Raw genomic sequence first — 26,240 nt, forward strand, 5'->3', positions numbered from 1 at the left:
GTTCCCAGGACTGGCTTGTGTCAGAAGACTGCCCGGTGGATCAGAGTGTGACACCAGTGACAGCAGCTCCACCCTCCCATTCACCTTTGCCAGCTGCCTCACAGTCATGACACTAGTCACAAGAAGGGAAGAAAGGGTCAGTAGCTCCCCTCCCTAGCCACTCCCTCCCACCTACCAGATTCCAACTCTCTCTCTCTCTCTCTGTCATACAGCCTCATGAATAGTTTCTACAACAGACACCAGATAACTGTCATCCTATACAATTGTATTCTTTCAGGTTTATAAGAAACAGCGCTGATTCCATCATCTTCTCCATCTTTCCAGCTGCTATAAAATGGTATTTGCAGCACTCTTTACAAGATACATCTCATCTCATCTCCAAGCATCTCCTGATGCTGCTAAGCAAAGATGATAAACATCTATGGATAAGCAACCTCGCAACCATCTGTCTCTAACATAAGATAACATAGGTCATGGTAATTTCTCCAAAGTGCATCCGTCCTCTATTGAGATGAAACCATTCAGGCATGTGGTAAATTCAGATAGATTCAAGATGTGACAACAGAGAATTTCCTGAGTCCCCCAGAAAGAGTAACCTAAAACAGTGGTTCTCAGCCTTGGCTGCACAATGGAATCACCTGGAGAGCTTTAGAAAAACTGATGCCTGGGTCCCATCCCGAGTTTCTGATTTACTTGCTCTCGAGCGCAGCTGGGTGCCAGAGTATTTAAAAGCTTCCTGGATGATCTGATGTGCAGCCAAGCTTGAGAACCACAGATCTAAAAGATTAGGGAAATGGGGTTCAAGAACAATGATTAAAGGACCGGATCTGGTTATTCCAGAGGAAGGAAGGTGACAACTGCTCTTCGGTGTCTCCCATCGACTTTCTGGTATCTGTGCTAATTGAAGGGAAGACTGTCATGAACACCTGTCAGATCTTACATTTGAAAGTTCTTTTATAGTTTGCAAAGCATTTGATCTTATTTTAACCTCTCCACAACCCTGGGAGGTAGGCAGGGTAACCATGCCTAGGTGAGAAACAGGAGCCTCAGAGAGCTGAGTGATTTGCAAAGACATAAGTGGGAGAACCATTTTGGGAGAACAATTACCCAGAATTTCTGGCAGTCCAATTTCATTTGCACTCTTAAACTCCTTTGTCCTCCCTGAGGCAGAACAAAATCTGTTCATGGGTAAAAGATAGGAAACCTTTTAAGGAAGATGAAGTGAACAGAGAAAAAACCAACCAAAATGAAAAGTTCCTCAGGAAGCAGATAACAGGGAGCTGTCTTCATATGAGGGACAAAGAGCAGTGGTTATTGCTTTATTTTTTCCTGTGTATATAGGGCAGAAGATTAATATGGCAACAGAAGGTTAGATAAGCGAAGGAACTTTCTAGCTTTCTCATCCGTGAGCCCTTCAGCTGGAACCTTATATGTGGCCCTTGAAACAAGAATAAAGTGGGAGGGGGGACTGTGAATTACCTCAATATGGGATAGAAGGTAATATTAAGTTCTTTGAAAGAACTAAAATGATATTACAAGAGTCAGTAACAAGGAAAACCGTTTTAATAGTAAGCTATTCAAATTTGCAAAGAATAGGTCTCTGCGAGCTTTGAGATTTTAGGTTGCTCTCATTCACAGCTGGAGTAAACTTTGGAAGCTGTTTTTTTGCAAGAACATCTTACGTGTTTTCCCATCCACTTTCTTTTAGCAACAGCATCCCCCCTTTGCACTTCATGTGATCCTAGTGGAGCTGCATTCTGGTGCTCCAGGCCCTCAGGTGGGCTCATGAATCACCAGCAATGGTAACTGGTCCAAGGGTGGCATGCATCCCAAGCAGGTGCTATCATGGCGTGTGTTGGTCACAGATCAGTAACCCGAGCATCTGCAAAGAAAACCCCCAAATCTCAGTGGTTTAACAAATCAATGTGTATTTGTAATTCACATAAGTCCAACGTGGCCTTCCATGTGGTCATTCAGGGACCCAGGCTCCTTTCATCCTGTGGCTCTCCTCTCTTTGGGAGCCTCAGAGCCCTCTCTACTCAGCTAGAAAATGGGAAAAGAGGACAGAGAATCACGTTGGGGAGGTTTTTATGGACCAAACGAGAAGTGGAGCCTTCCACATCTGCTCACCCTCCATTGGCTAGACTCACTCACACGGCAGGGGAGGCTGGAACGCCATCTAGTTGTGACCCCAAGAGAAGGAAGAAGCAGGCTTGTTGACCAGCTAGCCAGGCTCTGCCACAGGGCCTTTCTCTGGGATTGGTATATGGAGGTTGAGGTGCTAAACTAGGGTCATGTCAGCCTGGAGCACCAGCAGCCATCCTTCCTGGATGCAGAGGGGAAGTGTGACCTCCTAGAAGAAAAGTAAACCACCACACAGAGGGAGGCAGAGCCAGGAGAGGGAGAGCAAGAAAAGAGGAAGAAAGAGGAGGAGAAAGGGGTCAGGGAGGAGGAGGAGGAGGTGCTGGAGGAGGAGGGGAGGGGAGGGGAGGAGAGAGAATACATTCTGCTGCATGAACTCCCCTGGTCACTAACAACCCTGGAGTTCTCAATTATGGATGCCATCAGGACCAGCTACGCAATTTGCAGCTACATTAGTGCAAAATTAACCTAGGAGCCCCTATTTAAAAATTATGAATTTCAAGACAGTGACAGCAATGCATTAAACCAAATAAGGGGCCTTTCTGGGTGCAGGGACCCATATGACTGCACAGGTCACACACCCACAGAGCTGGCCCTGGGGGTTACAGATGCCCTTTGGTGCTTCTGCCAGTTTGATCTGGGTTTCTCTCACCATCAACTAAAACAACTGATTGCCCTAGACTCTGTTCCCAAGAGGCTGTAAGCTCTCCAGTTTTGGAAATGATAAGAACTCTGCAGTGTGTTCATGAGTCCTAGGGTGGAGCTCTGTATACAGTGGATGTCACTAGATGCTCATTGCCTGGAGGCAGTCAGTAGGCAGGGCCAGGCTGAGCTCTGGAGCTTTCTTTGGGTTCTAGGATTCTATGAATCTACCTAGAGATGTATATGTCTTTTGGCAAGAGATATGTTTCCCAAGTTTGTGTATACTTCAGTTCTTTGTAAATTAGATCCTATTTTTAGTACTTACTCTTTAAGGAACTCCATGGGGAATCATTTTGTCAGGCCAAGAACCATTCCTTTCAGAAGCACAGATTCTCCTAAATCGAGTTTGCCTAAAGTGGGGCACACGCATGCTGTCACCTAACCCCCTGCTCTCAGTTCCACAATCAATGCCTGCTCCAAAGAACCATCTCCGAAGGCTCCAGCCCTGCCCCAATATCTCTGCATACCACCCAACCCTCACCTCCAGACAAAATCAAGGTTTCACCAAAGAGGTTGAATCACACATGTACCCCTCTCTCCGGCCCCTAATGGAGGTGACTGGATTACATGGCACTCTGTGGCTTCCCTTAGGGAAATGTTCCTGGTCATTTCTGTGTCATCTTCTGACTCCCAGAAAGAATTAATGTAAGCATTTATCTGGTCAACCTGACTAGAGCTGATCTAGGCCCGAGCACAGGGAAAGTACAGTATTTCTAGAGTCCTTCCCTGAACCTTTCTCTCCACAGAGAATCTGTTTCTAGGAAGGTCAAAATATTTAGTAGAAGTGTCTCTCTCAAGACCCACATTGAGCAAGGAAGGGCACTGGCAAAATAAGGGATTACAGTCATCCCTCAGTTTCCCCAGGGGTTGGTTCCAGGACCCCCAGGGATACCCAAATCTGTGGATGCTAAAGTCTCTTATACAAAATGGCACAGTATTTGCATAAAACGTAACACACTTTAAATCATCTCTGGATTACTTATAATACCTAATACATTGTAAATGCTATCTAACTGCTATGTAAATAGTTGTAAATGAAAGGTAAATGCTGCAAAAATAGTTACCAGTGCGTGGCAAATTCAAGTTTCTCTTTTTGGAAATTTCTGGATTTTTTTCCCCCAGATCCATGGTTGGTTGAACCTGGGGATGTGAAACCCATGGATCCAGAGGGCCGTCTTTATAGCACTCTGGATTCATTTCAAGACCACACACACCTAGATCATTTTGATCAAAAGTGCCCTTGGGAAATCTCACCTCCTCCAGGAAGCCTTCCAGAGTAATTCAGAGAAGAGTCAAAAGCTGTTTCGTCTTGTCTGTCTAGAACACCTACAGGTAACCACGTCCTTGCCCCGTCTCCTTTATGGTGACTACACATAGAGGCGATCAGTAAATATTTGATGAATGAATGAATGAATTCTTAAGAAGTGTATTGACCACTTACTATGTGCCTGGCATATCTCAGGAGATACAAACTCAAGTCAGACATGGACCCCGGCCTCACAGAACGAACAATCTAATGAATGATGTTGATACATCATAAACCCCTCAATTCTCACTCACAGCTTCACTCAGCCCCTGTCCTGTGTGAGCTCCAAGTTGGTGTTCACATGCACCCACGCATTAAGGCACATTTTAAAGTACGTACTCTGTGCCCAGAGGGTGGTGGAGACCAGAGCTGACAAACCTGGTTCCTGCACTTAAGGATTTCACAAACTACTGGAGGCAGTGGCCTGGCAGGGAGCGGGGGGAATGAACAGAAAACCACATACATTTCCACCACTGTGTGGTAAGTACAGTGATGAGGATTTGGGGGCTGTTCTGAGTGCACAGAGGATCTGTAACGCTGAGAGGCAGTGAGGCATGTGGAAGGGAGCCTGGCTTCCACTCCACGTGGGCCACTTGCTTGTAACCTGAGAGAAAACATAACGCACCTCACCACAGGGTCACGAACAAATGAGATATGGTGGGTAAACTGTGAAGGACCATTCAAATGTTAATTATTAAAGGAATTTTCTTGCTGACAAAGCCATTTCTGTCCATAGCAATATTGTTAGACTGGCTCATTTGAATAAAAGATGTATTTCTCCCATCCCTGAAGCTGCACTTTGGAGCAGCTTAATTTCCTGCTGGCTTGATTTCTTTTCTGCTAAGGAGAGGCTAACCTCAATCCACTCTGCCCTGTGTTCCGGAGCCTGGATACTTAGTGAGAGCCTCGCAGAGGCCCAGAGCCCCAAGCAAGGGCCAGAAGTAGTTCTAAGCAGTTAGCTTCAGGACTTGGCTACACAGAGAGGAATGACTTGTTCCTGGAATGGAATTCTCCCCACACACCAAATGCTAGCTGGGAGGGGAGACCGGGCTAGAGAACTTCCAAGCTTGACTGCAGGGCTTTGGGAATGTTTCCTTTGTTCCAGCAAGGGATTTGTAACTGGAACGCAACACAGTCAAATGTGCTAGAAAACACTCCAACTTCTCTTAGCTTTTGAATGCCTTTCTCTGTAATACAAAAACTCTTGGACATTTTTAGAAACTTAAAAAAATCATTTTGCTATTTTTGTCTTGATTATGATAAAGTCATGGTTTTTAGTCAATGTTTTTATTTTTAGATTAGCATCTTATGAAATATAATAATGCTAATTTAATACAATAGGTAATAATATTCATAAGGAAACAGATGCCAATTTCTCTAACAAATGAAGCAAGGTGTTAAACTGATTTAAAATAACTGTCTAAAAATGATTTGTTGTTGAATAAATTTTCAAATCACCTATTGTGTTTCGTTGGGGAACCACATGAATATTAAGACAGACTGAAATTTCACTACGTGTTGAATGATGGCATCAAAAACAGATAAAGTTTTTTCACTACCTACTATAGAATTCTTGAGATTTCCCTCGAGTTATTTTGATAAATTTTAGTGTTTTGTTTCTAAATGGCAAGAAAAGAGGAGAAGGTTTTCAGTTGCTATTTGCATGCGTGTCTCAAAAAATAAGACACATAGGGCTTCCCTGGTGGCGCAGTGGTTAAGAATCCGCCTGCCAATGCAGGGGACACGGGTTCGAGCCCTGGTCCGGGAAGATCCCACATGTCACGGAGCAACTAAGCCCATGCTCCACAACTACTGAGCCTGCGCTCTAGAACCCGCGAGCCACGACTACTGAGCCCGTGTGCTACAACTACTGAAGCCTGCGCACCTAGAGCCCGTGCTCCGCAACAGGAGAAGCCACCGCGATGAGAAGCCCGCGCACCGCAACAAAGAGTATCCTCGACTCGCCACAACTAGAGAAAGCCTGCACACAGCAACGAAGACCCAACACAGCCAAAAATAAATAAAATAAATAAATTTAAAAAAAAAAGACACATAGATGTGAAGAGTATTTTCACCAAATGAAAAGTCAAATTAGATATACTGTCTATATTGATTTTTGATGTTACTTTTCAGGGTATTAGATAATTTTGCTTGCTCTGGAAGAACTTTAATCAAATGAGAAAAACAAGGATCTGAGTAAAGAGCATCCTTAGGCTAATTTGCAGAATTGTTATCATTTATGTGCAGCCATTAACTTATTGCATACTGACACTCATGTTTCATAAGCACTCTTTTAAAACAACATTTTATTGTGGAATTAAATAAACACTATACGACCAAGAATAAAACAGACTACAACTTTCTTGTCAATATGTGGGGCTTGATTAGATCCTCATTCAAAGAAATAAACTGCAAAGATCATTGGTTGGGAATAGGGAAATTTGAATATGGTTTGGGTATTAGATGATACTAAGGAATTACTGTTAATTTTGGGGGGAGTGATAGTATTGTATTGTAGTTACACAGGAAAATTTTCTTATTCCTTTGCAGTGTATCCTGAAGTATTCAGGGGTAAAGTATTATGATGTCTAGGATTTATTTTAAAATACTTCACCAAAAAATAGAAGAGCAAATACGGCAACATGTTAATAACTTTTAAACCTTGGCGATGGGCATATGGAAACTCCTTACACTTTCCCCTCTACTTTTCTGTGTCTGAAAATGTTCATAAGGCGAAACAAGTGAATAAAAAATAAACCACAAAGCAAAAGAAAATGTAATCATTGAGTGGTCCCACACCCACTGGCTCCCTCTAGTGGCCAGTGGTGTTGAGCTGAGTGCAAACAGACTACCCAGTCTGGAGCGCTCAACACATCCCCTCCGACTGCCACCAGCCACTCTCACACTCACAAGGAGGCTCTCAAACTGTTTTGTTCTTTCATTTGTTGTTATTGGGCTTGTAAGACTAGAAATTGAGGCCTCATTACTCCCTTTAATGACCTGAATCCAGAGGAGTAACCTCATGGGTTTGAGTGCAACCAGCTGGGATTCCCTGTGGTAGGATGACTGGGGTCTGAAGCTGCTGGGGGTCTGTCTGAGTTGACTGAGGTGGGCAGGAAAGGCTTTCATGGGAGGCCACAATTTGTTTATACCAGTTGTTCTTGTTGTTACAATTAAAGTACACACCAGACAATAAAACTTAAGTGCAGAACTCCTGTCAGACAACCCACACATGTCACCAAAAAAGTGAACACAGCTTGCACCTACATTAAAAGTTTGGCAATTGAATGAACTTATTTGTATCTTAGAATATAGAAGATGTTTAAGGTGTGTATGTTTATTTAAGTGATTCTCAACTTTCACCGATCGTGTTAATGAGCCAATCAACTCCTTCATCATGATGGCGTTGGATGAGAGGTTTTCCACCATCCTATGATTCTCTGTCCAGATCTGAGTGAAAATATCCAACACAAGATCATTAAAAAAGTTTTTTTTTCCCACTAAGCTTTGTCAGGGAATATATAGATTTTCCCCCTGTTGATTTGTCTCCTCCTGGCATTTTATTTAGACTAATATTAAGACTCACTTGCATTTTCTGAGCATGCACTGAGAGTTGGGGGCAGACATGTCTGCACCCATCCCCCCACACCCAGCTTCAGCCCAGAGTGTGTGGGGAGGCCGCCTGGTCTTCCAGATTTGCCATTGTTGATCCACACATTGGATGATCCACATGCCCATCATCAAGATCTAACCGGTTAGGGGTTCCCTGGTGGCTCAGTGGTTAAGAATCCATCTGCCAATGCAGGGGACAGGGGTTCGAGCCCTGGTCCGGGAAGATCCCACATGCCATCGAGCAACTAAGCCTGTGCACCACAACTACTGAGCCTGCACTCTAGAGCCAACGAGCCACAACTACTGAGCCCACGTGCCACAACTACTGAAACCCACACACCTAGAGCCCGTGATCTGCAACAGGAGAAGCCACCACAAAGAGAAGCCACCGCAGTGAGAAGCCTGCTCACCGCAACGAAGGGTAGCCCCTGCACACTGCAACTAGAGAAAGCCTGCGCACAGCAACAAAGGCCCAACACAGCCAAAAAAAAAAAAAAAAGATCTAACCAGTTAGAAATGGAAGGACAGTGAAACCTATAAGGAGGTTCCAGACATTTCACTTCTGCGCCTTGAGGTCGTTAGAGCTTTGGGCATCACTTTCTCTGAAGAAAGTCAAAGAGCAGGCACAACCAGATAGAGAAGGGAGTCAAAGACCTGGCTCTCTGGAGCAGTGAGTCAGAAGGCCTTGAAGCTTAGCTTCTGGAGGCAGCTGCTGGGGACTGGCCACCTCCCATGGGATGACACTGTGGAGTGGCGTAATGGCAACCCACCTCTGTCCCCAGCTACTGCAGACCTCCACACCAGTGCCAAGGAGAGAGATGGGTCAGACCACAGGCAGGTGGAGATTAGCCACTGGACCTGTCCCATCAGAGCCCAGGACTCAAGGATTCAGGAGCAGAGACTTACATGGATGGGAACAGTCTCGCCACCCATGGGGATCTGGCTGCAGTGAATGGTGGCAGAAGCCTGACCCTCTCTGAGCCTCAGTTTCCTCATTCACTAGTTGAGGAGTGGACCTGTGATCCCTTTCACCTCTGCCCATCCACCAGGCTGTGACCCACCTGCGACGGTGAGACAGACCAGTCACCAGCAGAGAATGGACACCAGCCAACAGGTCCCTCATCATTACCCAGGGAGAGGAGGTGAATGGGACATCCCTAAGTTGGGGTAAGAACTCATGACTTGGCAAAAGGCAGGACAACTCTTCCCATTCCAGACAGAAGCCGAAGATGGGGAGCGGGTGGTGGTCTGTCTGCCCAGACCCTGCATTTCTGCGGGGCGGGGAAGGGTCCGCTCCAGCCGACTGGTGCAGGGGAGCAGGAGATTGTTGCTGCGGCTCCAACCCCTGACTCTAGGCCTCGTGGTCCGTGGGCGAGGGCGGGCGGGGAGGGGTTGCTCCATCTTGAGGGAGTGTCCCGGGATGGGGCGGTCTCTTTGGCCCCGCGTCAGGGGCAGGGCAATGGGGAGGTTGCAGGACCCGGGATGACCCCGGCTTATCATGCTCCCCACCCCCCCAGCCCACAGGTGGCTCTGCTCCCGGGCAGCAGAGGCGGGGTCAGTCCTCTTTTTGTGCCCGGAACTCGGGCATGCTCCAGGTCCGGGGCGGCGGCGGCGCGTCCCGCTCCACGTCCTGGGAGATGGTGCGGATGTCGCTGGCGAAGGGGGTGATGCGCGCGCGGCTCCTGAAGGTGGCCAGGCTGCCGCGGGGCCGCAGGCTCCACTGCCGGGTCAGCTTGTGCGCCTCCTCCTCCTGCTTCATCCTCTCCAGGACTTCCTGCAGCACCGAGCGGAAGAGCCGGGACACCTCCTGCACCTCGGGCTCCTGCTCTGCCATCAGCTGCCGGAACCTGGGTGCGAAGGCGGGGAGAAGAAGAGGGGGCACGGTGGGGCTATCTCCCGGGCGTGGCACGTGGCCGGTGTCTAACCCCACGGGCGTCCCTCGACACCCCCGTGGACAATTCCTGTTTCCTCCACTTCCCCACTTCTTGTGAAGTGAATCAGAAACCACCCCACCTCCCTCGTGCTCCAGCCCATCCTGAGTTCCAGCTCTTCCACTTCTGGCCTCCATGAGACTCCTTGAGACTCAGCTTCCTCGTCTGTAAACTGGGGTCATCACAGCTACCTTTTTGTGAGGTTTAACGCGCTAACATCTGTGAAGATCCTGGCACTCACCTCGGGTTATCGATGCAGTAGTAGCGACGGACGCCCACTGCTCTCTGGGACTTTTCTGGCTAACACTCTCCCATCCTTCTGCCCTCACTGGCCAGCATGATCTCTCTGAAATGTATGTCCGATTATGTCACTGCCCTGTGATATTCCTTCTATAGCTTCCGGCCACCTCCTGGGTGAGCGTGAGCTGTTTGGCCATGCACACCAGGCTCCCTGCTACTTCCCTTGTCTGTGTTGCAGCCAGGAGTGTGGCCCCAAGTCCTCCTGGATGCCAAGGTGTTTCCTTTGCCAAAAATGTCTCTGGCTTGGAGCTCCAGAATGAAGGATAGCTAGCAAGTCCGTGTGATACCTAATTTCCTCCACCATATTAAGAGTCAGGACTTCTCAAACCCTTCAGCAGTGAGACAGGAAATGTGATGGGACAATCATCATATGAGCATCCCCAGCCCCCCTCATGTATGAAGTTTGGTTGGTTTGCCAGCTTAGATTCTCTCATCAGCACCACTCCCATGACCGTCCCCACCCCTGTCCCCAGGGTGCTTCTGGAACTAGATATATTTGGGGGGCTTCCATGGTGCAGAATAAGAAAAATGGGGGAGGGTAAGATTCCCAGCCTGGAGGAAGAAGTGGGGGGTGGTATAAGACTGCAAAACCCAAAGGAGTATGAATAGGACTGAAGAAGGAGGAGTTTTTAAGGGGAATTTTGAAGAAAAAGGTGTACAATAGATACATCTGTTGGTTAAAGAGATGGGTGAGGGAAGATTTGGGGATACTAAGGGGGACTTTAAGATGTTTTACTGTGGATCTGTATTCCTTTATTAGTGTTCGAGAAATGCAGGTAAAGAACTTTAGTTTTGAAATTACTTTTGGCTCTTGGACTCTGCTTCCTTGATTTCAACACGCATCCAACTGAGACTGGACCGTGTAGGTCACAGCTTTACTAAGGTGACACTGATATTCAGGAACATGATTGTACTCAAGCTCTAAATGTCCAGTGCCCTAGGGCTCTGAAACCTTCACAGGCAAGCACGTGCGCGCACACACACACATCCCTTAGACAAGCTAGTGTGAAATAGGATAATTGAGAAACCAGTTTTGGAGAGCTTATACGGGGAAACCTCTCTCAGAAGGTAATATGGAAGATGAACACTGGTGAAAGAGAGGGAGCCAGCCACATTACAGCCCAGGACGGTAACAGTCCAGGGAGGGAGAACAGAAAGCTAGAAGGCCTGGGGTTCTCGCCTATCAAAAGTCACATGTTGTTTTTGTTTGGGAAACTTATATTGGTTTGGTTATTTTTTGCACTGCTGGAAGCAGGAGGGGCGGCGGGCTGGGCGCAGGCTGGGATGTGGGTGGTTTGGCAGGAGATGGGACGCCCTCTGGCGGGGCTTCGGACCTGGGGCCTGAGATTAGCTGTGGACACTTAGGGGCCCGACGCATGCAGGTCAGGGATCTGGGGGTTCTGCAGCTAGTGGTGACCCCAAACAAAACACAGACTGTACATTTACCAGTAGGTTTGTTTTTTAGACCGCGGTTTCTACTGCAAATAAACCTGAGTTCTTTTCTGCAAAAGAAACCAATAACAAAAACCTCACATGCCCGCGGGAGCTGCCTCCCACCTCCCTCTGAGCCCTGAGCCCTGGCCTGGCCTTCCATGGCCTCTTTCAGATTCTTCCCCCTGCCTTACTCCTTTCAACAGATACCTGGCCCATCCAGACCCCAGGCTCCAGTCCTGGTAGCCTCAGGCCCCTGTCACCGCTGCCACCCTCCCTGGAGCCTGCAGCCCAACCGCTGGTCCCTGTCCCAGTGCCAGGCGTTACCTGAGGATGGCGGGCCCACAGTAAGATGGGTGGATCTTGGCGCAGACGTCCTCTAGTTGCAGCCTCTCCCCGGGGCTGAGGTCGTAGGTGGGCCGGGGCGCGCTGGCCAGCCAGCTGTAGTCTACTCCGGTGCAGATCTTCCGGACGGCGTTGCTACGCTCCCACTGCTGCCTCTCAGCCTCTCGCATCTGCCCCTCCAGCTCCACCATGAGCGTCTCCAGCACCATCTCAGCCGGACTCCGAGATGACAGCCGTGGCGGGGCCTCGTTCCACCGGAGCCATGGGATGAGGGACATGGCCCCCCCAGGCCCTGCCGAGACAGGGCAGGAGTGTGTCTTCCTTGAGCCCGTCTGTCACTTAGGGTGGGGAGAACAAGGGGGAGGGAGGAGAGCTGAGACCCGAGTGAGAAGACCGCTCCCGCCTCACAGCTGGGTGGCCTCAAGTAAGTCATTTAACCTCTCTGAGCAGTCATTTCTAATTCTGTAAGGCAAGGTAATCTTGCTGTGAGAAGCAGTTGTGAATAAACTTGGGAAGTTCCAAGCACCACATAAAAGTAAGATAATTTCATGGTTATAATAATCCATAAAGCATCCAGATGATTGAGACTCCTGAATCCTTGCTAACTCCAAACAAAGACAGAAACAAACTGTTAAAAACAAGACAACAGGCCCAAAATGGAGTCACTTATGCTAAGCCCCACATCACCAAACCAAGACTTAATTACAGTTGCGGCTCTTCCAGAAATGGAATCTTAAACCAGTCAATCAGGAATCACCTGATCAGCACTAGTTAAGTAATCTGCCTGATAGACCTCTGCCATCCCCTAAAGGCAAGCAACAACCAACCTGCTTTTTTTTGCCTAGTATAATGTCCTTGTTCTCACTCCCTTCTGCCTATAAAACTGTCTCATTTTGTACAGCTCCTCAGAGCTCCTTGATATAGGCTAGATTGGATGCTGCACAATTCAAATAGATTTTTTGCTCAAATAAACTCTTAAAAATTTTTTAATATGCCTCAGTTTACCTTTTAACAATAGTGTATGGCTGGGCATAATCTTATCTCTATGATTTAAGGGGAAATACATACGCGCACACACACACACACACACACACACACACACACACTCAGAACATATGCCTACATCCTGTATCAACGTAACAGGAAAACACCCTAAGTTTCTAAATGCCCCCAACCTGTTGCTGAAGGAAGCTTAGGATATTATCCTGTAAATGATACAACTTAGCCACCATTCATTCATTCATTTATTCATCATACATCAATCAGAAGCATGAATTAAGCACAGTGTACATATCTGTGGAGGAACACAAACGTGAAATCATGTCTGGGCCCTGCTCTACAGCAGACACAAGACTTGATGTGTAGAAACCATAACATCAGTGGAAAGAAATAAATGTGACTGGCGAAGCATAGAGTCAGTATTGCTGGGGTGGGGGAGGGGAAGGAGTGACTCTGGATGATGAAAGGGGTTCTAGAAGGCTTTGTGGATGAGAGAAGGCTGATGGGTAAGTGCAGGCTTCAGACACACGCACTGATGGAGATGTCCCAGGTTGAGGATCCAGCCATGGTACAAGGTGAGACGTGTGCAAGAAGCACCAGGTGTGAATGCAGGGATCCTAACTCATCATAGTATTCCCACAGGGTCTTGCTCAGTACAGGTTTGGTGAATGACTGATTGACTAGATGAATGAATGAGTGAATGAATGAATGGATGGATGGATGAACAGGTGAGCAAGTGAATGGACTGCCATCTCAGGCATGCCCTGCTGCCTGCCGGAGGTGGGTTTGTGCCTCTGACAACAGTGAAGGCAAGCTCCATTCCTGGGCTAAAAGCTGAAGTGGGTCTTTGAGGTGGTCCACCTCCCCCTCCTATACCCTTCCCCCCTTCAAGGAGCTCCCCCTTCCATGAACCAATGGTCCTCTTCCTGCCTAGACCCTCCAGTTGCAGAGAAAAGAGATTCAATGAACTCAGTCTCAACAACATGGCCATGAGGCATGTGTCACCTCCTGGGGACATATGTATTTTTAGGCAGCTCTCCCACCACCCTGCACCCATGATGCTAAGCCCAGAGAAATGAATTGTTAATGCTGGAGAATCAGACACAAATGGGAAAATTATTATGAGGTAGCAGTTGCCTTCTGGAGTGGCACAAATCAAGCTTCCGACTTACACGTGGAGACTTGAAAACAACCAGTTTCCTTAGCAACCATGGTACTTAGAAAATCTAATAAGGTTCATCCTCCACTTAGTCTGAGCATATCACCAATGGAGGCCTCAGATTATACCCCGACTCCTTTCTGCGAGGTTGGGAGGGAAGGACAGACCATCAGACCCTGCTATCGGGTTCAGAGGCAATTAGGACCTTTTCTTCTCAGCCTTCACTGCTTCATGTGTCCAGAATAATGTATTTGGACAATAGTGTGGGGAAGGGGTTGGGAAATGGAGGTGGGCTCTGTCTCGTCCTGAGAGCCGTGAGCCCCAGGAACCTCTGCCTAAGGCCAAGGCATCCGATCAATCAGGCAGAGAAATGTTGTAACTGAATATGTTGTTTTTCCCAGACCGTTTGTGTTTTTAAAAGAACACAGGTCAGGTGGATGCTTGACACCAAAAGAGTGAATGGTGCCGTTTCAGGTGTTCATTCAGCTCCACTGACGGCATCTCAAAATATGGCTCATGGTCTCAGCAGGGGCTCCAGACTATGCTGGGCCATTTCATAGCTCCATGCCTTGGTCAGTGCCCCTCCTTAGCCTAGACATTTAGTTTTAGGGTCACTCCCCTCTGAAGCCTTTTCTGATACTCCCACCTCACAGGTAGACGTGACTACTCCCTACCTTGCACCCTGACTGAGCTCGGCACAGACATTTTTCATAGCACCAGGAATACTTTATGGAGTGTGGCTATCTCCCTCCCCTGACACTGTGTGTCCTATGTAGGCAGGGACTGTGCTTTATTCACCCTTCCATCCCTGGTGCTGGGTACATAGGGCAGTAGGTTCTTAATAAATGCCAAATGAGTGAGTGAATGAATGCATGATCAAAGAGCAAGCCCCATGGCTCTGACCTACCCCAAATAAGAGAGCATTTGTCAGGGGTCACAGGAAAGACAATCTCTCCTCTGTGGCCCTCATGGCTCCACATTCTCCCCGACACCTGGAGATTCCACCAAGATCTTGTGAATACCTGATGGGGGCCTTGGGCAGCCCTGTGGCTTAGCTATGGGGTCAACAGGGGAAGGGCTGTGTGTGCACCTGTAACGGAGTTGAGTTTCTATTCTATCCTTAGGGTGGCCTTTAGAGGGGTAATAATTTTAAACTGTTCTGAAAATCTTACCTGAAAATGAGAGTCGTGGGGCCAGTGGGCACTTGGGATCCCTCTGCCAGAATGGTTCCCACCTCTCCGCACCCTGCGATGCCTCCAAGAGGGGCCTGACCCTCATTCCCAGGAAGGCTTCTCTGGTTGACTTTCCTCCAGCCCTACATCCCAATATGCCCCCACTTCCACCTGCACCTGAACACTGGGCCCCCAACCCTTGAACTTCACCAGCCTGGAAGATGGTTGAGCGAGGAAGAGACTGACAAGGCATGAGGCAGAAGGATGCGACGCCCTTGAATGAGCTCTTAATATGTCCTGCCAGATACTCCCTCTGAGCAACCTCAGCTACCTGCCACAACCCCACCAGCTGGTCAGCGCATGCGCCAGCCCATCTGCGGCTTTAGCGCCTCTGACCGCTCCTTCCAGTGCAGATGCCGTCTCCCTGGTTTCCATTAGATCACGCTCCTTGGTCTACCGGCCGCCTTGATTCACTTCCTGGAGCCACCGTCTCGGAACTCGTGTGGGTGCCCTACCCCGGCCTTCCTTGAGTTGTGGCTGTTCGCTGGGGCTCTGTCAGAGGTGGTCTCCTCCTTTTAATGACCCTCATCCTTTCACATGCTTCCGATTACTACCTGAATGTTGAGAGTTCCCAAATCAAAATCCATAACCCAGTTGTCCTCCGAGCTCCAGGTCAGGGTCTCCACATGCCTCCTGGTCACCTCCCCTTGTAGGTTCCACTTGCATTTCAACTCAAGCTCCCCATCTCCCTCCCCATTGGCTGCTGCTTCTCCCAGGTTGCCAGCTTGGTGGGGGGCATAGCTTAGTTGCCCAAACTGATGCACCATCCCTGTCATGTCCCTTTGCCTCATCTGTCAAATCCTGTATCCAATTCCTATTGATTCTCCCAAATCTGTTCACTCTTTCTCCCTTCATTAGTTCAAGCCTTGAACATCTGCCAGATATATTACAGCTGCCTCCTAACTGGAAACCCAGGGCTGATCCTCCCAATCCAATCTCCACTCTATTTTCTTTTCACTATGGTTAAAAAAAAAAAACATAAAATTTACCATCAGAAGCATTTTTAAGTGCGCAGTACAGTAGTGTTAACAATGTGTTGTTGTTGTGCAGTAGAACTCTGGAACTTTGTCACCTTGCAAAACTGAAATCCTATACCCATTAAACAGCAATTTCCACTCTATTTTCTGCAGTGTGATCTTTCTAAATCATAAAACTGATCATGTCACTATTTTGTTTTCATTTGATACCATAACACAGTGCATGGGATCTGTGAGCTGTATAAGGGCCTGTCTGCCCCCTATCCCCCAAAAGTGTCATTGGCTTCAAAATATAAATAGAAATCTACAAACTTGAAATTAATAAATTAATAGTAATTCCAAATCCGAGGTATAAAACTCCTTTCAACTTTTTTATTAAAAAATAACTGTAGGGCTTCCCTGGTGGCGCAGTGTTTGAGAATCTTCCTGCCAATGCAGGGGACACGGGTTCGAGCCCTGGTCTGGGAAGATCCCACATGCCGCGGAGCAACTAGGCCCGTGAGCCACAACTACTGAGCCTGCGCGTCTGGAGCCTGTGCTCCGCAACAAGAGAGGCCGCAATAGTGAGAGGCCTGCACACCGCGATGAAGAGTGGCCCCCGCTCGCCGCAACTAGAGAAAGCCCTCGCACAGAAACGAAGACCCAACACAGCCAAAAATAAATAAATAAATAAAATTTTTTAAAAAAACTGTAATGTGGGTTCATTTGATGATGTCTGATGCGATGTGGAGCGAGGCCTTCAATAGTAAAGTCGTCTAGGGCCTGTGAACATCTTCACGTCATCCTATATGTAAACCCTGGGATGCTTAAAGGCTTTCAATGATTCCCGATTATCCTAAGGATTAGACTCAGACCCCTTAAGTGGCTTCAAGCCCCTTTATCATGTGGCTGCTGTTTACATCTTCAGCTTCACCTCTCACCAAACTTCCTCTCCCCCAGTCCTCCCCCAACACGCTCTCCCACCCCACTCTCCACTCCCCTAATGCACCCGGCTCTCTCTTGCTTTCAGGCCTTTGCACATCCCTAGAACACTTTCGGTCTCCTCAATTACTGAATAAATCCTAGCTCAGCTCTTAGCTCCTACTCTGCTTCCTTTAGGAGACTTCCCAATCCTCCCTGACCAGACTCCCAGGTTGCTCTGTGCTCACCCCGTCATGGCACAGTCACGGTGAACCATGATTGCCTGTGTGTCCATCTCCCTCTCCAGCCGGAGCAAGGAACCAGGTCTTGAGCATCATCCTACCCAGGTCCCAGCACCAGGCACAGGGTCTGGCCTATAACAAGTGCTCAATGGACATTCATAAATAAATGGAGTGATACTTATTTTCTAACTTGTTTGGATGAATACCAGAGTGATGGATAATGTTGCCATGTGGTGCTTTAGTCCTTGCTCTGTGTGTGTACGTGCGTGTGTGTGTATGTGTGTGTGTGTGTGTGTGTGTGCAGCTGGGCCAGAAATCTACCTAGGCAATCCCTTCCCATTCCAAAATTTCTCACCCTTTCTAAGCCCATTTTGAGGGCTTCATCTTTGGGTCAAGTGCTGCCCTCCTTAAGGACCTGTATTTCTTCTTAGTCTGGAATTGCATTTAAGCTGAAAGGAGGCAGCAAGAGAATGGTTTGGTGTTGGAGGGTCTTCCTGCAGCTGGGAGAAATATAGAAGGAAGAGGAAGTGGAAGGCCTGAAGACAACTTTTGTCTCTAGGAAACCTGGCGTCCTAACATCCACTCCAGGCCTGGCGGGGGGCACTGGGCTTGAGTAGCAAGCCCACGGCTCACATGTGCAAGGGACCTGGAGCAGTGCTGTAGATGGAGGCTCACGTACCATATATTTAAATATTCGTAAGTTACAAATTAAGCTAACAAACTATTCAGTAAAATACCTTCTGCTTCCTTCCTTGTTAAATACACCTTTGTAACAACTGGGAGGGTCTGATTCAAGCTGAGAGTGCTTGGGTGCCAAAGGGTTCTTCACTGGTACATGGAGGTGTGGGTTGAGCCAGCTGCTGGCCCTCAGCCTGTCCCCTCTCTCTAGTCACACCATGAGGGGCCTTGCAAATATGCAGAGGGTGCCCCAGCTTCACGTCCAGGGCCCACCCACACCCCTACCAACGGTGTCTCTTTGGCCCCCTCAGACCTAGCGTTGCTCCCACGGTGACGTCATCCACCCTCAGGAGACTGGGCCCAGGGAGGTGGCCTGCTCTGGCTCTGGAAGTGGGCGGGCCACTGTCTGGGCAAGGAGTCCTGGATCTCAGTACCTAAGACCTGACCTGGAGGAGAAGTGACCTCAGGGTGGGCACATCTCTGTAATACCCCAGACTCCTCATCCCTGCAGGTGGGGGAAGCCAGAGCGCAGCCGGGGGTGGGGGGCGGCCTCTTCCCAGGTGGAAGGCTGTGCTCCTCACCCGAGCCGGCCTCTGAGATGGGAGCCCAGCCCACGACAGATGGCAGAGCCTGGGGCGGTGATCCCACCTGAATCCTGGGCTCTGTAGGCTCTGAGCTTCTCTGGCCCAGGGAGGTGGGCTCTCACAGGGTCCGGACGGGGGTGTGGTATTTGAAATGTCTCCTTCCCCTAATCCCTGCCTCCCAGCCCGGGCTGGAGGCTTTGACAGAGACAAGGTTTCTGCCCGAGCTATTTCTGTCTCTGGTGCCAGCTGTTCTCACGGAGGCTCTCAGAAGGTCTGATTAAGTTCTTAAGGGCCAAGGAGGGAGGGAGAGATGAAGGGAGGGAGAGAAAGAGGGAGGGAGAGATGGAGGGAGGGAGACAAGGAGGGAGGGACACAGGGACAGAGAGGCAGGTGGGCCAGATGATGCCAGAGGTGGTTGGCTTATCCCAGGGTCTCCTCAGGACCTAAGTGAGGCCGTGTGAGTCTGTGTTGGGAAGCACCTGATGGCGGGGTGTGGTCTGATTAAGACTCAAGACGCCCAGAAGGCTCATCAAAACTGCTGTTTGGTGGTCTCCTCTGGGTGCTTTGCACCGTCGGATTCTGCCTTTCCCTTGCGTTGGATTAACCCTTGTGGCAGAGCCAAACTCCTCAGTTTAGCTAAGGCCCCTCGCTCCTGCTCACCTCCTGGCCATGGTGACTCCAGGACCTTCCCATTCAGGCAACAGCACCTACAATCTGCCTCCAATACATGAACATTGATTGAATCCTTATTTTTTAAAAATTAGGACATTTAGGGAAATATGAATATGAGCTGTATGTTAGGGAATGAGTGTTGATTTTCTTGGGTATAAAAATGGTATTATGGTGATAGGGGAATCTTGACAAATAGCCCAATCTTGGGAGGCGATGCTGACGTCTTCCTGGCTAAAGTGTCACGATGTCTTCAAAGTCTTACATCTGAATCATTCAGAAAATGTTGCGTGTATGTGCATACACATGCATCCAGATGGGGCAAAAATGGCAAAATATTAACAATCATTTTGTCCGGGGGTATTTATGGCTGTTTATTGCACTATTCTTCCAACTTTACTGCATGTTTGAGCAATTCGTAATTTAAAAGTCGGAAAAAAGCTAGCTCAGAACTCATTTTCTGCAGGAAGACTTCGCAATTCATTCTATCTGGTAGGCTTGACTTGCCCCTCAGCACCTCTGCGCATGGTTTATGTTGTACCCGTGGGTAGTGCTGTGGCATTTCTCCACAGGTGGGTTTGGTGTTGAGGTAGCAAACAGTGGCGTGGGCTGGGTGGGTCTGGGGTGGGGAGGCTGAAGCCCAGGCCTGAGTTCTGACCCATTCACGACTCAGCAGACACAGTGGGGAGTGAGTGCAGTGTACCTGTCACTCTGCAGGTCTGGGGCTCGCTCTAGGAGCATGCGCCCAAGACAGAGATGGACACAATGAGACAAGCGATCTCAGGGCTGCAGTGGTGCCAGCCCACTGTCTGGAAGGGCGCTGACACCCAGTACAGCAAACAGCAGGACACTGCTCTTTGGTTCCTCGTCAGTTCAGAGGAGGAAGGCCCGTGTCGGTTGCGGGGGTAGACAGTGGAGAGCCAAGGTTTTAGCAGAGAAAACCTAAGTTCAACTCCTATGCCCTTCCCTTCCTGCCCAATGCTGCCTGTCCAAGTCACCTTCATTACTCCAAGCCTCAGTTTCCCTGTCTGTAAGATGGGGTAATAAGGTACCTACTTCAGGTTACTGTGAAGATTAAATAAGGTAAAGTCCCGGTACGTGCTTTATAAACTAACAAGAAGTGGGTTCATCTAGGTCTGTGACTGTCTGTCCCTTGGGGCAGGGATTTGTACCCTGGGATCCATAGGGAGAATTCAGAGGTTTATAAACTCGGATAGGAAAAAAAAATCTTTATTTCCACTACCTTTAACTGAAATGCAGTATTTCTGTCAGTTATGAATGCAGGCCCCCGACCACGGCAGTATCAGTGCACCTATGGCTTTATCTCCCACAGAGGTCACGGATCTTTTCATAACACTCTGAAGTTGTTATTCTTGAAATATCATTTGTGCTTGTCACTACTACGAAATCATGGTACGTATTAGCCCTGCCACAGATTTTATTATTTTACATGTGAATACAGAGGCACGTATATTACTATACCTGAAATTGTTTTTTAAAAATATTTTGATAGGGGTCTGGTTTCAGAAAAAACAAATTGATAGCTGCATTCAATATAGTGATTTCTTCTGTAATCACATGAACTTAAGTGTATGCATTTAGAAACATTTTGCCGAGAATGTGTCCACAGGTTTTACATACTTCTAAAGGGTCAAGGACCCCTTGGCTTGGTGTAAGCCTGACCCCAGCCCTGCTCCTGGCCTTGCTGGGCCCTGCTGTTGGGCGAGCTGGTGAAGGGAAAACTCAGGCGGGGAGCCTCGCGTCCAAGCGACCTTAGGAAAGCCCTCACATGTTCTATTGCTGCCCTGTGGCGGCCCTCATCAAGTCCTTTCTCCTCCATTTCTTGCTTTTCTTTCTCCTTCCTTTCCCCTTCATTACCCTCCCACCCGCACATGCTCTGAGCCTTCCCTGCAGCCTATTTTTGAACATCTCTGAGGATGATGTCTTTTCCTGGCTCCCTGGGCGACACTGTCACCAGCTGTGGCTCGTTAGATGCACTAAAGAGAAACCAGCCCCGTCCCTCAAGGGCAGGAGGAGTCTGGTTCAGGCAGTTAGCACTGGAGGGGACCAGGGGCATCTCAGCAGTGAGAACAATGCTGTGGGGGGGGGGGGCGTGCCTGCGGAGTAGGTAGCAAGGCTCTGACCCCCGCCAGAGGCATGTGAGGTTCATCTGCCTCTGGTGGGTACCGAGGCCACCAGTCTCCCGCCATCGAGGGAAGGACGGTGCAGTCCCTGCGAGGTGGCTGTTTTCTCTATACCAAGCAGCCCCACCCAGGATCCACCTCTGAAGCTGGGCCCTAACAGCTGAGCTGGGCGGCCAGGGCAGGGGCTGCCCTGTGTGCCCGCCGGAACCCAGGAGCCCAGAGCAGCGCCTCCGCGGGGCTGTCCCAGAGGGCAGGCAGTGTGACTCTGCGGAAGCCGGGCCCTGGGTGGGGAGGGGCCGGGGGCGGGACAGAGGCCTCGAAGCAGGTGCGGAGAGTCGGTGCTCCCCACCCCACCACCACCCCCCGCCGCCTACCGACCTTCCTCCCAGCCCTGTTTTTGCCAAGACCAACTTTACAGATTACAAACTGACCTATTCCTCTTTGGCCTCATAGAAAAGTAACCTGTCATCCACGAAGCCAGGCGGGACTCAGCCTGACCTGTGGGCCTCCGCCCACCTGAAACATCTGCTCATCTTTTAAGGCCCCCCCTCAAGGGTCAGCTCCCCCTGCAGCCTGCCCCTCACTGCCCCGCTGAGGGAGAACGGCTCTCATCACAGTGTCTGTAACACACACGTTCGTCCCTTTTGGGCTTATGTTTCTCTTTCCCCGACTCGGCTATGAGCTCTGTGAGGACAAGCGCTGTATTGGTTGAATCTGCTGGCATGCAGCAGACACTTGCTGAGCGGTTCCTGAATGAATGAATGAATGAGGCAGGCAATCCTCCTCATTCTGAGGCTGGAGTGCGACCAGCAGGGGGACAAGCGCTCAGGTCCAACTGACTTGTTGGTACTTGTCTGAGGGGACACACCCTGGTCTGTTTCTGAGAGGAACTGCCCCGCTCCCTTTCTGAGGGGAGATGCGCTGGTAATTTCTTAGAGAAGTCGCTCTGGTCCCTGACAGAAGGGAGATGTCCTGGTCCCTGTCTTAGGAGAGAAGCCCTTTGCTTTCTCTGCGAAGAGTCGCCCTGGTCACTGTCACAGGGGGAGACACCCTGGACACTGTCTGAGGGGAGATGCCCTGGTCTTTTTCTCAGAGAAATTGCCCTGCTCTCCATCTGAGAGGGTACGCCATGGTCCTTATCTGAAGGGAGAGCCCTGGTTTCTATCTGAGGGGAAGATGCCATGTTCTCTGTCTGAGGCGAGATGCCCTGGTCCCTTTCTGAGGGGAAATGCCCTGGTCTCTATCTTAGGGGAGACACACAGGACTCTCTGTCTGAAAGGAGGCTCCCAGGACTCTACCAGAGGGGGGAGCCCTGGTCTTTATATGACAGCAGCCGCCCTGGTGTCTGTCTGAGGAGAGACACCCTGGTCCCCTACTGAGGGGAGATGCCCTGGTCTCTGTCTCAGGGGAGATGCTGTGGTCTTTGTCTGAAGGGAGACACCTTGGTCTTCTTCTTAGAGAAGTCACAGTGGTCCTTTTCTGAAAGGAGACACCCTTGTCTCTGTCTCAGGGGAGAGGCCCTGGTCTCTGTCAGAGGGGGGAGCCCCGGCCTTCAGATGGTAGAAATCCCCCTCCAGCTGACCAGTAGGAGGGGGCTGATCCCACGGTGGCCGCTCAGATGCTCCTTCCCAAGCCTGATCCTCTCCCTGAAGCCCCTCCCTGCTCCATCTAGACCTGCTTTCCCGAGCGTGTTATGGGGACGCACAGACTGCTCTGTGGCCAGAGGGACTGAGGCCCACACGTCACCCACGTGTCGTGGTCACTGTCGTGGCCCGAGAGCCTGCTCTGAGCCTCGCACTTCGTGGTGCTCGAGTCGCAGTGCTCAGATCAATGAGAGAGTCTCCGATTTGCGCTGGCCCTTGCTTTCCCCTGCTTGGGTCCTCCCCGGAAAAGCCGAAGGGAAAAGGCGCAGGCTGGGTCCTCCCAGATGGGCTTGCTGCCTCCAGAGCCGACAGAAGCTGGGGCTCCCCGTGAGTTTATAAAGCAGGGACCAGGCCACGGCCCCGAGGACGCTGTAGAGTCCGCCGCCTCTTGGGGGACAAATGGGGACAGGTGGGGCCTCCCTGTGGCCATCTGGGCCCTGTACTGGGCCGGCGCAGTGAGCCGTCCCCATCTGCCCCAGCCCCGAGGCCGCCGGGCCCAGCGCAGCCTCACCCGGCCTCTGCTCTAACCTCTAAAGGCGCGACTGCTCTTGGGATGCCGGTGGGGTAGCCGCTGTCCCCTGGGGAGGCGACCCTCTTACCTGGTTTTCTGAGGTCAGGCTCTGTGCAGGTGGAAGGTCCCGCGGGGGTCCTGCTTTCTGCTTCCCGGTCTGGGAGGAAAGAGTGTCTGGATCTCTTCAGGGAAACGCAGAAATTTCGGCAGCCATAGGAGGACAGGGTAGAGGGAAGACTGAATCTAAACGCCTCCTTCCTTTTTTCTCTTGTGCTGCTGGTTGCTGCCTCATGCTTTTTCCTCTCTATCTCTCAGAAGTTGTGCTGAGAGAAAAAAACACTGGCCAGAGAGGGGATGCACCCTGGACTGCTGTTTGTGGTGTGTCGTGTGTGTGTGTGTGTGTGTGTGTGTGTGTGTGTGTCCCGGGAGGCTGGAAACACACAGTTCCTCTGATGAACCCTGGAGGCGGCCCAGGTCCTGATTGGCAGTTGCCATGGAGACCCACCTAAGCCTCTTTCACCTGAGCTGTATTATCTGAAGAGGGAGCCTCTCTGACCTGACAGTCACCTGAGAAGACCCGGGGGGGGGGGGAGAGCGGGCCTGCGTCCAGATGGCTTTCTCCGCCCCGTCCTCCCCCAGCGGGCAGCTGGGGTGGCACAAACTGGGGGAGCCAGACCTCGCTCGCTGCACCCTCTGTAGAGCCCTAGGTGGACCTGCTCGCGGCAGATGTTTCCAGCTACTTGGTGAATGGTTCCTGGCCGGAACCCACTCTTTCCACCCACTCCCTCCACCAGGAGAGGGGTGATTCAGGAGCCGAGGGCAGGGGCCTTCACCTTTAATCACCGCATCCTCACCTGTCCTCCTCTTTGTTAATCGAAATTCTCTCCTTCCCTCAAGTCAAGCTCAAGTGCAGAAAGTTCTTCTGACATTCTGGAGGAGGGGCGAGGCTGAGGAAATAATCCAGGGAGAGGAGGAAAGACGGACTGTGAGTGCTGAGTCTGAGGTATTCGCGCTAACACGAGGGGCTGGCAGGAGCCCTCCTCTGGCTGTTCTCCCGAATCCCACGTTCACCTCTGGGCCTCCTGCCTGTCTGTGCCCTGGACACTCTCACTTGCAGGCTATTCTGGCTACGGGCCCACGTGGGCCAGACTACCCCCAACAGACATTAGAAACCGACGCCTGCCGCCCTGTGGGGGGCCTCGGGGGTGCTCGAGTGGGCACTAAGCTGCATGGCAATAGACCTCAAGTGATGCTGTACCAGGTACAGGGTGGTAGAGTGACTTCTGGATACATCTTGTCCTGATTGTATTGAAGATAAAGCAGAAGGCATCGCCAAGAAGAAATTAAACCATGCCTGAGCTGCCTCGCGCTGCTCACCCGCCTGCCTGCAGCTCTGACTGTGTTCCTGGGTGAAACGCCACTTTGCGCTTCCTCTGTGGCTGGTTCCACTAGGCTTATCTGCCGTCCCTCCTCATCCAGCTGCTCAAGCAGGGGTCTTGAGTCAGGAGCTGGGCCATATGCCTCTCTTGACCAGTTCACAGCCCAACCGTCCCAAAGACTGGGAAGGTCTCTTGGGGACGGGAGACTCCCATGTTCTGAGGAGCTGAAGTTGACCTCCTCGCACTCACAATTCCCTGGTGGCCTCCACCCCAGGACCAGCTAAGGCCAGAGCAGCCTGGGGCAGGTAGCCAGGAGTCCCCACCTCTGAGCATCCCACCGCTATCCTGACACCCTGACGCAAGGGCAGAAATTCCAAGGTGGAGAGAATTTCCATGCTGGGCAGATGGGAAGAGCGGGATGAGAAGGCTCTGCTCTCCCTTTGGGAAAGTTGCTAAAAAGTGACGAGAAGAGGTCAGTGACTAAGTCACAAGTTCGTTCATGCAGCACGTATGTCTAGAGCACCTGTTGTGTGCAGGCATACCAGTTGCTGGCTGAGGGTGCGTGATCCCATTCCCCTCCCCCTCGCTCCATGCTTCCCAGCCAAGCCCCTGTGAGGCTGGGTCAGATGAGTAGAAGGTGGAATTCTTGCAGGAGAGTGGGGAGCAGAGACAGTATTAGGGTTCAGAGCTAAATGTCTTTATCTTCCTGCTGTATAATCTTGGGTCCACCACAGACCATTCTATTTGAATGAAAAAATTCATCCCTTGGATTAGTCTTAAAACCTCACCCTCGGATGGGAGGGAGACGCAAGAGGGAGGAGATATGGGGATATATGTATATGTATAGCTGATTCACTTTGTTATAAAGCAGAAACTAACACACCATTGTAAAGCAATTATACTCCAATAAAGATGTTAAAAAAAAAAACCTCACCCTCAAACACACACACACACACACACAATTAATGTAAAAGAGATCATGCTGGTTCTGAGCCATCAAAGGAAGATCCCTCTGCAGCAGTGTGCTACGGACTCCTGACCTGGGACTCTGGGGAACATGCACGTAGATGACCAGGTCCTTAGCATCCTCCCTCTCGATACAGCTGGCCCCTTCCTGGTACTTTTCAGTGACGCCTTCAACCAGGAGAGGGGGGTCATTGCCTCCCTCCTCCCTCCCCCACCTGCTGCCTTGACACCACAAATAGGGCTCAGTGTTTGTGTTGACTGCTCATTTCTTTTCATCTGTTAGCCTGTGGAGGCTTTGTGATTATCCACGCTGAGTGTGAGTTTGTACTGGGGAGAGAAGGTGGTTGTAGTTTTTTTCTCTCATTCGGCATCAATGGAGGTTGTCAAA

General features: G+C 50.1%; 2 protein-coding genes across 11 annotated transcripts in view; one reads left to right on the forward strand and one right to left on the reverse strand.

Annotated features, from left to right (window-relative positions):
* Positions 1–11,738, forward strand: part of LOC309665651 (uncharacterized protein) — a 61,488-nt gene extending 49,750 nt beyond the window's left edge. For 6 of the 9 annotated variants that reach the window (XR_014266613.1, XR_014266614.1, XR_014266615.1 and 3 more), the window contains one exon: positions 3,967–8,801. The gene's annotated coding sequence lies outside the window, so the exon portion shown is untranslated. The other 3 variants (XR_014266611.1, XR_014266612.1, XR_014266616.1) reach the window with 3 other exon arrangements.
* RD3 (RD3 regulator of GUCY2D) lies at positions 9,050–24,097 on the reverse strand. 2 transcript variants are annotated; one of them, XM_082472127.1, is made up of 3 exons: positions 23,596–24,097; positions 11,752–12,061; positions 9,050–9,609 (listed from the first exon to the last, which is right to left on the reverse strand). In XM_082472127.1, exons 2-3 carry the CDS (start codon positions 12,045–12,047, stop codon positions 9,318–9,320), a joined length of 588 nt encoding a protein of 195 aa, XP_082328253.1. In that variant the 5' UTR covers positions 12,048–12,061; positions 23,596–24,097; the 3' UTR covers positions 9,050–9,317. The 2 variants fall into 2 exon arrangements, with proteins under 2 accessions (XP_082328253.1, XP_082328252.1); XM_082472126.1 differs by lacking the exon at positions 23,596–24,097 and having other exon boundaries at positions 11,752–18,597.
* Between the last annotated feature and the right edge of the window lie 2,143 nt (positions 24,098–26,240).

Source organism: Balaenoptera physalus (genome assembly GCF_965194825.1).
Source record: "Balaenoptera physalus genome assembly, chromosome: 1".
Lineage (NCBI taxonomy): Eukaryota > Metazoa > Chordata > Mammalia > Artiodactyla > Balaenopteridae > Balaenoptera > Balaenoptera physalus.

Excerpts from the sequence above, each read along its gene's own strand:
- RD3 (XM_082472127.1), bottom strand. The coding sequence starts at position 12,047 with ATGTCCCTCATCCCATGGCTCCGGTGGAACGAGGCCCCGCCACGGCTG. Across the intron at positions 9,610-11,751 it reads TGTGGGCCCGCCATCCTCAG|GTTCCGGCAGCTGATGGCAG; the intron begins GTAACGCCTGGC and ends CTTCGCACCCAG.